Source organism: Bubalus kerabau, chromosome 1 (genome assembly GCF_029407905.1).
Source record: "Bubalus kerabau isolate K-KA32 ecotype Philippines breed swamp buffalo chromosome 1, PCC_UOA_SB_1v2, whole genome shotgun sequence".
NCBI lineage: Eukaryota > Metazoa > Chordata > Mammalia > Artiodactyla > Bovidae > Bubalus > Bubalus kerabau.
The window spans coordinates 96,463,417-96,473,841 of record NC_073624.1 but is presented as its reverse complement, the minus strand read 5'-3'; the positions used below and the strand labels follow the sequence as shown (position 1 = coordinate 96,473,841).

Sequence of the window (10,425 nt, the reverse complement as noted above, 5' to 3'; positions counted from 1 at the left end):
CCAGAGAGGCCTCCCAGCCCCCAGTGCGACCCCCGGGAGAACCGCAAGGCCGGGATCGGTGCCGGGCCGGGCCAGGCGCGTGCAGGGGGCCGGGGGCTCGCAGGCAGCGGGCAGACGCGGGAGCGCTCAGAGCCTGCTCCAACTTTCAGCCTGAGGCCGGCGGGCGAGCGAAGTAACAGAAATCCCGATATAAACTTTTAAAAATAATATCAGTTTTATTAAATATTCGAGAACGGATCCAGAGGTCGGATTTATACAGGAAGGTAACACGAGGGAATTTTTTTAATTTATTTTTTTTCTCCTACTGGCTAAACAAACGTCGCTCACTTTTTTTTTCTTTTTGTAATTTTCCCTCTCTTTTTTCCCCTTTTTAAGATTGGATTGGAACACGGACGGTGCTAAACATAAATATAAATACAGAGACCACAAATACAGCTAAAAATATTCACACAGAAACGGTCACAGTTTGTAATATGCCATAATGACCCCCAGGATTCTTTAAATACAATTCGCCTGGGCTGGGCATTTGCTGGGGCAGAGGGGCCGGGCGGGGGCTGCGGGGAGGCCCTGGGGGCTGCTGTGGGGCCCCGACGCGCCCTCCTCGGGCCTCCCGCCCTCCCCGGCTGCCAGGCCGGGCCCTGAGGCCCGGGAGCAGAGGCCCCCGGGGCCCGGGAGCCGGCTCTCTGAGCGGGGGCGGGGATGGGGGGCGCCGAGGGGGTGGGAGGCCAAGTCCTCGTTTGGAGGGAGATCTGTGGAGTCTAAAGCGAGGTTCTGGGACGAGCCCCAAGGCCTGGGCGGGGGAAGGGGCCTGCAGACGAGCCGAGAACGAGCTAGCGAGGGAGCGAGGAGGAGGAGGCGCCTGGTGAAAAGAGTTTGTGCGGTGAGGGAGGGGGGCGTCCAGAGTTGACTTTTCAGGTCCATATTTGACTCCCTAATTTTGTCTCAGGGAGTCCAAACACATCAATTGTGCCAGTGATAAATATAGAGTGTGTGATTAGGAGGGTATTGGGGGGAGCGAGGGAGCAGGAGAAAGAGGGGTGGCAGGGACAGTCCTGGTCACTCTTTCTGCTTCTCCTCTTCTGTCTCTTCCCGCTTTTCCTCTTTTCCGCCCATGCTGTCAGCCGCGGCCCCTCCGCCGCCCCCTGAGAGCGTGGACGTGAGATTAGACTCTTTTTTCCACTTCATCCGGCGGTTCTGGAACCAGATTTTGATCTGTCGCTCGGTCAGGCAGAGCGCGTTGGCGATCTCGATGCGCCGGCGCCGCGTTAGGTAGCGGTTGAAGTGAAATTCCTTCTCCAGTTCCAGCGTCTGGTACCTCGAGTAGATCTGGCGACCGCGCCTCCGGTCCGCTCCATAGCCGACCCCTAGAGATCCGGGCACAAAACACACTACAAACAATCAGCAAGGCATCCTCTGCAGATGATCTAGCCTAGCACAGCCCTGACCCTCCCAACTTGGCCAGCACTCACGGGCCCCTCCGGCTCCAGCCTTCTCCCCTCTGCTGTCCCCACCCCCACTGGGGGTACAGCCAGGATCCTAACCTCATTCAGTTCCCCCCCACCCCGGTTGGTAGGTGTGTCTCAAAGAAAGGTGTGTGGGGGTGGGGGGACAGAACCAAGCAGGAAGCTGTAAACTAAAAGCTGATTTTTCAGAAAAATCTCAAAACACTGGGGATGAGGCCCCATTTCTCAAGGTCTGGGCTCCCCCATCTCCCCAAGCGCCCTAGCTCCTGGGAAACTTCTCCCCACTTCTCTGTCCCATTCTCTGCCCCCTCTCCGTTCTCCTCAGTCTGACTCGACTTTGGGGGCTCCCCCACCCCCTCCCCTCATCCCCTGCCCTGTTCCTGCCCCCTCAACTCGCCTTAGAGCCCTCCAATCCGTCAGGGGCCGAGGGGGCCAGGCCCCTGCAAGCAAGCAGGAGGCGAGCAGAGGGGGCAGAAGAGGGGGCCCTGTCTCGGCGTCGGCGAGGAGACGAGCGTGATTGTTTTTATGGGGCCATAAAAAACTCTCTCCGCCCGTTCTTCTAGGGAAGCCGGTCATAAAGCCAGTTCAGTTTATTTAATTTATATCTCGGAGCTGTAAAACTCACCACTGTGCGAATTCATTCGCTGCATCCAGGGGTAAATCTGGATACTGGCTTTCTGGTCCTGGGGCGCAGTCCTGCCCTGCTCAGAACTAAAATCCTGAGCGATTGAGGTCTGTGTGTTATGTCCTAAGGTGTTTTGTCTGCAGTTTGAGAGCATGTCTTTCTCCTGGTAAAAGGAATTAGATCCATAGTCATACGGCCCTCGGCTGGAACTGAACACGACATTCTCCTGTGGCGAATAAAAGGGAGTCGAGTAGATCCGGTTCTGAGCCACGGCCGCTCCATAGGTCGAGAAATGCCTCACTGGATCATAGGCGGTGGAATTGAGGGCGACGTTGGGGAGGACGTCCTGGCCCCCGGCGAGGTGGCAGGATAAGGAAGGGTTAGTGAAGTAGGAATTCATCCCTTTGCCTTTACCTGGTCGGGCTATGATTTCTTTAATATTTATTTCTGTCTCCAGTTTGTACTCGGAACTAGATGGTTATAGGGACGGCTCCAATCCAGGACAGACAAAATGACAAAGTCAGCTGACCCCCTCCTAGCCAATCGCAAGCCAGATGTCAAGAAGGGGGAAAAAAATCGCTTCTGCTTCTGTTGATTCCCTAGTTGAGACTAAGTGTGTGCTTTGAAAGTAAGACTTGGATTTCTTTTAAAAATATATATGTAAGAGAACTGATTTGAAGGTGAAGGAAAGGGTGAATGTCCTCTAGCAGGGCCTTGAGGCCCAGAAAAGGAGAGTTGCACTCCCAGGAAATCTCTCAGCCCCAGCTAACTTTGCTATGCTGTGGCCACAGGAGAAATCTCTGTATTTTCAATCTGATTTCATCTTTTATATCTGCCCTCTTCTAAAATTACACTTTGATTTCTCCATAGGAGGAACTCCTTCCCAGCTCAGGGGGTTCCCCAGAAATCTTACAGGAAATCTGGTTTGATACTCCAAGGAGCGAGTTCCCATCTTTAAACCAGTCTATTTTTACCCGAATAATTTTTTTTTAAATCAAGAATGGAAAGAAATTGCATAAGACATGCTGTTTAGAGGAAGGAGAGTATGTCTGAGAGTTGGGGGTGGCGGGGGGCATGGGGGGAACCCCTAAGTCTAAAGAGGGAATGCTGAGTCTTCAGAGTGCAGTGGCAGAGCTGAGGTGTGCAAAGGAGCCATGCATCCGCTTCCTCTTTCTCCTAGCCCTTCTCTCCCTCCTCCTGCTCAGGAACCCCTTTTGGGGGAAACTCTTAAAGCATTTTTGCCTAAAAGGGAAAATTTATTTAAAAATACACTAGGAAAGGAAGAGAAAGAAGTAAAAGGTGGGAGAGAGAGAAAAAAAGGAAGAAAGGAAGAAGAAAGAACTCTGAGAGTCTTTCTAGACACATCAACTCCTGTTTATGTTGGTGAGAATTTATGATTTGGAGCCAGCCAGGGCCGTTGGGTAATTCACATAGCATCCAGCCAAAGAGAGAAAGCTGGTGGGGCTCTGATGGACACAGAGCGTCTTGCAGTCTCAAGCCCCTGCCCAGGGCAGAAACCCCTGCCCCTCTCGGATGCTGTCCTGCCAAGGGAAATGCCCCTGGACCTGAGCTCTGGGGCTTGGAGATTCCAGCCAAGGTTTCCTGGGGCGCTCTCTCCCAAGGGCCAGCCACACCTGGTGGGGCCAGGCCTCTCAGCAGCTCCCTACCCCCATTTTCTTCCCACCTGGGGGCTGAGAAAAAGGAAGAGAAGGTTAGGAAAAGGCAGCTGAGTCCGAGGCTTCTGAGGAGCCGCAGTGGGCGAACAGAAACAGCGGAAGGTGTGCAGATGGGCTTTTTCCTCCTGATTAATCCAAACTTCTTTTGATATTGTAACATAGGCCGAAAATGCTCTGAGTTGACAAAGAGGGGGGTGGTGGGGCAAGCGAAGGGAACAGTGGAAGATCATATTTTCCCCTCACCATTTTGGGGAGGGGGAGAACTGGCTATAACAAGAACCCGGATGTCGCCGGATTTTATGATCTTTTCCTTCTGTGTAACAAAGCGGAGTAATCAATGGGTAGCAATAAAGCCATAAACGGGACTACACTGGGAAAAAAACTCGTTTATTCATCTTCTGTAACGTTAAGGTTTCCCTGGAGTGTCGCTAGGGGGGAAAAATAAAGTTTCGAACCCAAAAGCAGACAGTATGTAGGAGCTGATGGAGACAACATGTTAGTTAATACATGAACCTCGTAACGGGATGGAAGAGTCTTCCTGTGAGACAATTTGTGTTGGCTTATAAAAATACAGCCCCAGTCCTTCAGAGAGGAGAGAAATGTGTTGGTGTTTAGAAGGGCAGGGGGAAGGCCCCTATAATTATAAAGGCTCCCTCTCCTGGACCATACTTTCCTCTCCCCAAGGAAATGAAGGTGAAGTATAGAGGAGGATTCTTAAAATAAGAAAGAAATTTTGAGATGAGTTGTCTCTTTTGGGGTGTCATGGCAGGTACACAAACAGACACCAGCATAAGCTGCTTTTCGCTCTAGAATCCAGCTGTCCTCGAATTCATGGCATGCCTGGGCAGGGGTTTCCAACAGCTGGCTGGGGCTCCAGGCCCCCTGGAGGGCAAGAGGGAGAGGGAAAGAGAAGTGGGGAGGGGGTGGAAGGCCGAGGGGGCTGAACTAAGGAACAAGTCAGTGCCCCCCTGGACACCAGTAGCCGCTCTCAGAGTTCCCAGTCTCAATTCTGCCCTAAGGACAGCAGTGTTACACGTAGAACAGGCCGGAAGAGAGAGTAAATTCCCTCCCCACCCCCCCTTCAGAGAGAGATTGCTAGAGGGATAAATCATGTCAGTGATATTTCCTTCAAGATACTAAATTGTTGCAATGTACAACAAATTGAATGATGGAAGATAGGATGTCTTAATGAGGTTTTGCTTTCAATGACTGTTGATTTTCTATGTATTTTAAAATCTCTTTTATGGGTGGGTGGGGGAAGGAAGGACCTTGGAAGAAAGAAGGGGCTTCTGGGGAAGCATGCGCTGCAGTTCCCCAGCAAGGATGCCTGGGTTTGTTTTCTTGAGCCCCTTCTAAACCAAGTGTGGAGAGGAAAAGGGTGCCTAAGTTGGGGAGAGTCCCCTTTGGGGCCTAAAGGCAGTGGGCGCAGGGGGTGGGCGCCCTGAGGAGCAGAATGTAAGTCTCAGCCCCGGAAAGTTAAGTGTTTTATTACGTCCCTAAACAGAGGGCAGAGACTGAAAGGTCTCGCCAATTTATAATGAACAGGAACCAGCTGCTGGGGGTGGGGGGAGGCAGAAATGCTGGAAGAGGGGAGAAGGGGAAGCAGAAATACAAATAAATTCTGCCACTGCTTAAAGACTTTCGGCAAAATTAGTTTCTAACACACTTTTCCCCCATCACCTTTCGTTCCTCAGGAAAGAAGCCTTCTTCCTTCAGTTAGATCTTTAATTATGCAGCTGAAATTTGCTGGAAGGATTCGCTCCAAGGGGGGAGAACAAGTCAGATGAGCCGAATCTTCCCTCCCTTGGATTATATTTTCCTTTTCTCATTTCATGTTAATTTTATTTTTTTGGCAAAAGAACGACTGTCTATGGGGGGAAAGCTGGGACTTGGGTTTTTCTAAATATATTTATATTTTCCTGTTAAATTTGTCTGAAAACAATTATGGAAACTCATCAGCAGAAGCAAGAACAGATGTTTTATTAAAACTGCAGTTGAGCTCTTGTAAATATGCACAAGTCCTGGGAAGGAGGGGGGAGAACTAGTTCTTTGTTTCTATAAAACAAGCCTAGAGAAATCAGAGAACATCCCCTCATCAGGCCCATAGGTCTCCGACTTGCTCTGCCCCTTCGGCCTCTGGAATAGGGAGGGGGGTTGGCGGCAAGAACGGATTTTCGCTTTCGGAGCTGGAATCAGTGGATTCAAAAACAGAATTCAAAAAATACAGAAAAGGAATAAAGGGGGAAAGTTGCGGCTCCCTGTCCCAGCAACCAAAACATATGCTTTTCATGAACACTAATTATAGGAGAGAACTCATTGTAGGTGCCCTGAGCCTAAATGGGGGGCAGTCATTGGTCGGGAGTCCCCAAGGGTTGCATTGGAGGCTGGACACTGGAGGGTTTCCCAGGGCAAGTGTTAAGGCTCCTATTCTAGCCTTATCCTGCTCCAGAATGGGGGTTGGGGGCCTGTGTATCTCTGAACTGGGGAGAGGGTGGCTGGGTCTGGCCTCTGGCCCTGGAGAGGTTCATGGGTGGGCCTCACCTTGCCTGCCTTTGCTTTCCACTCTGCTCTGGGAAATATATTAATTAATTCTAGGGGAAGAGTATGTGAAGTGAGAGGCATGAGATCTGGAATTTTTATTTGGGGCCAGTCTTCTCCAGAGGTCCTGGTTAGTTTGTGTTCTGCCAGTCTTCTCTCTCTCCCCAGATCCCCCAACTCTGCACCGCTGTCTGTGACTCACCCAGCCTCACACACAGATACATACACACTCCATTCCTGGCTGCCGGCGCCAACTGCAGCCCGGCGCCTCCGAAGGCTGCTCAGGGACGTGGGCACTGGAGCCGCGGGACTCAGCAGTCGGCCTGAACGCCTGGCTGCCTGGAAGCCCCTACAGCTGCCCGGCCCACCCCCTGGATCCTCGACTTCCAGGGCGGGAGAGGAGCGGTTGCCCCACTGGCCCCTTTTGTGCCACTGGGCGAGGGCTGAAATCCCTCTTGCAGAGAAAGCTGAGTTTCAATAATTGTTCAGCTCACCTCACAATAGCACTGTTTGGTTAAGGCTTTGCTGTTCTAGAGTGATTGCTCAGTTGGCCCGACTGGCTTATGATAGGATTTCTTTTTTATTTAAAAATTAAAAAAATAAATCCTACTCCAAATGCCTAGTGTTTTGTGTAAGATCCTTTGATCTTCACAGAATGCAGAGTAAAAGGCTTGCAAAGAGTTTCCTAGTCCGTCAGAGAACCTGATGCAGGGAACTGGGTCTGCTTGGGGATACCCCAGCATAGCTGACCCAAGGAGCCCCCAGCTTCTCAAAGATCCAGTGGGGAAACTGTCTGAGCTCATACCTCTCCACACATGTGTTGTACTGCAAAAAAGAATGCTCTTTCTCCTTTCAAAGTTGAGGCATGGAGACACTTGGAGAAAAGTGAAATTTGACACACCCAGCCCGGAAATGGATCCCATTTGGGGGTGCTAATATTCTGGGGACAGGGCCCCAGGCTGGCCAGCTGAATGGAGTTGGGGGGCAGCAGGGAGGGGGGATAGAGGAAAAGGCCAGATGGGGCATGTCAAGCTCCTGAGAACTGCCCCAAACACCTCAGAGGCCTGCGCTTTTGAGCTGAGAGGTTGAGAGGCTGCCCAAGCTGCTTTTGCTTTATTTGCAATTAAACAGAGAAGAAAGGTACCTGGAGGGTCTCAGCTAACTCACATCATATTTTCTCTTCTCCCTCTCTCTTTCCAGATTTCTGCCTGACCTTTCTTTACCACCACTCCACTTAATGCTGCTACCATCAGCAGACACAAACTCCCACACCGGCATTTGTTTGGCTTCTCTGGCTGAAGGTTAAGAAGTACAGTAGGTCTTCAACATCTCTGTCCCATCGCACTCAACCCTGAGCCCATTTGGGCCCCCTCTGGAAGAAATCATTTCTGGCTTTGGGGGCCTGGCCCCCAAGCCTCCAACCTCTGTCCCAAGCAGCTGAGTATCAACTGAGGAGGGGGCATACAGAAAGCATTCAGACATACTGTCTCATCCCCATTGGGAATGGGGAGGGAATTCAGATCCTGAGTGACATTTCAGGGAGGGAAAGCAAATAGTCCTGTTTGGCCCAGGAGGGAAAATTAAAATCCAGAACACTCAGAATATTTTTGGCCTCCAGAATGAAAACAAACGATCCCCAATTTTCTGGCTTCTCTTATATCCCTCCATGCAGAGTACTGCTTGGATCCATTTTGGAAGTTTTGAGAATTGTAAAATTCAAGAACAAGAACGCAGCATTTATGACATCACAGTGAGTTGTCATGAGGAAATTGTAAATATCATAAAAGTTACTACATACAGCAGGAGTTTTGTGTGTGGGTTCCCTGCCTCCCCTCACTTCCTCTCCCCCCACCTGTCTCCTTCTTCTTCCCCTGGTCTAAGTTTTCCCACTTGAAAATAAAATGTTATTAAAGTTCTGGAACAATAAGCCAACAAGAAACACTGTCTTTATTTCCCTATAAATAATTTGATCCTTTATTGTTTGCAGATCTGAAAGAACCATTTAATCTGCGCTGGTGAAAAGAGGAGAGAGATGGGGAGGGGGGAATTAATTTCAGAAACGAGAGAATATTACTTACTTCGATAATACTCTTTCAGATTTGATAGCCAGGAGCAAAATTAGAGGCGAACAGCGGCCTCTCCGACTCTACACCTGGCGAGATTGGAGATTTATAGGATCTTTAGTGAAGGGGCAATTTAATTTTGTAGGATTTGCTTAAATTCACTGCTATTTTGGGGGGCTGAGGAGAAGGGAGGGTGATGGGGAGAGCGACATGCTTTATCTAGCTTTATGAATCCGCCAACATTAGCCTGATTTAAAACCCAACAACCTGTGTCTCAGGGAAAACTCCTGCAGAAAGGAGTGGGGTGAGGGGGATTCGGCTTTCTCAAGGAGTGTGGCCCCCTTAACCGAGCAGTTGCCAGGGGAAAGGAAAAAAAGCTGGAGGCCAGGGGAGGGCTGCTCTGTCTCTCCACCACCAGGACACCCGGAGGTTTATGGTATCCCCATAATTCCCCCGACCCTATAAACAGCTGCCCTATTTTAGGACGATTTCTGCTTCCTCCTCTCGGAAAGGGAGAGTGAGGGAGGTGGGAATGGCGGGAGCAGGGTGCCGGAAAGGGGAGGGAGTTCAGGACAGCGCCGCACTTTGTTCTCCTGGGTGAGTTTGCTGTTTGGCGGGTTTCTGACGCAGGGTGGCAGCAGACAAAACAAGTAAACAACTCACAGACACAATAAACGGGCGGCTGCAGCGCCGTGGCAGAGGCCGTGGGCCGTGATGAGGGGCACACTTTGGGGGTAATGTCACCCTGGCACTCGGGGCCGCCAAGGCCTAAAAGCTCAAGGCTGCCCTTGGTGCGATAGAAGATGGGAAAGAGCTGCACGCCTCGCACCCGCAGCAAGTCTGGACAGGAGATTCTGGGGAGGAACCTGATCGCCTAGGGAGTGGAGTTAAACACCCGCCAGCTCCTCTCCCATCCTTACTTTCTTTCCTGGGGGTTTTAATGGACATTTATACCCCAGCCTCTGTCTTTCCTTGGCCCCAAATGGGAGAAAGAAGGCTGGTTAATTCTCAGCCCTGGCTCACAGTCAGTGCTCTAGGCCCACTGGCGGTCAGACCAAGCTTCAGCTATCTCTACGGCTTAGGTAGCAGAGAGGATTAAAATAAAGTTCCACCAGTAACCAGATCTAGGTTTCTGGGGAACTTTGAGATCCCCTAGTCCGCTCCACATATGACACAGGCAAAGCTGAGACCCCGTCAGCAGCCAGAGCGAGCAGGAGTGGGGAGACAGGCATTCACCGCACCCTCATCCGTCTGGCTGGCTTTCTCCAGCGGCCTCTCCAGGCACCTTAGTCCGTCCACAGCCGCCCCAGATCATTGCCCAGAGGCCACCTTATTAACCACTCCAATCTTCTCTGCCGCCTCAGCGAGGCTTCGAACACCAGGGCCCAGCGACTGCTCAAAACTGCTCACAGGCATGCCTCACCGACCAAAGTTTCCCACCGAACTCACTTTCAGCACAACTGGGCTCGCCTGCTCAAACAATCCTGAGTTGGGGAAGTCTGCAGGGAGGTGTGGAGAGGAAGCAGAAAGAAGTCAATCTTTCCCCAGCCCAGCTGCTTGGACAGCGAAGGCAATAAGGTCTGAGAAAACCTTTGTGGCATCTCTTGGTTATTGATACCCGCATACTCCGATTCCAGCACGAACACATTTTCAGCAGAGCACGCACAGAGGGCACCCAGTGCCTCCTTGAGCCCAAGCCCATCTAGTGAGGGCTAACAAAATTTCGCACGCACATAAAATGGTGTTTGAGCGCATATAGGCATGGTAATACACAATTAACCACTGAGGAAACATGAGTCTGTATATATTTGTGCAGAAGTCTGCGCCCGTACATTTGAGCCTCTATCTAATAAACGTATAAAGCTACCAAGCCTGGTTTCGGAACATAACAGCCAACCCAACAAGGCCGCCTTCTCCAAACAAGGTCGCATTCTTCGTGGGGATCACAACTGTCAGACCAGGGGGAGAAAGGGTTTGCTCTGCCCATTTCTCCTTAGCTAGGAGCTGGCGCATGAAATACAGCCCGTGGCAGGACTGACAAAGCCCCGTAAGGGACAGGC

General features: G+C 51.0%; 1 protein-coding gene across 5 annotated transcripts in view; it reads right to left on the bottom strand.

Moving 5' to 3' along the window:
* HOXC6 (homeobox C6) overlaps positions 1 to 10,425 on the bottom strand; it is a 35,746-nt gene continuing 25,321 nt past the window's right edge. For 2 of the 5 annotated variants that reach the window (XM_055584738.1, XM_055584718.1), the window contains exons 2-3: positions 2,089 to 2,434; positions 1 to 1,364 (exon numbers count right to left, since the gene is read on the bottom strand). In XM_055584738.1, the coding sequence (XP_055440713.1) occupies positions 1,057 to 1,364; positions 2,089 to 2,242 (462 nt within the window). In that variant the 5' untranslated portion in view covers positions 2,243 to 2,434 and the 3' untranslated portion in view covers positions 1 to 1,056. Of the gene's footprint in view, positions 1,365 to 2,088; positions 2,547 to 10,425 lie in introns of those variants that run through there. The other 3 variants (XM_055584745.1, XM_055584728.1, XM_055584714.1) reach the window with 3 other exon arrangements.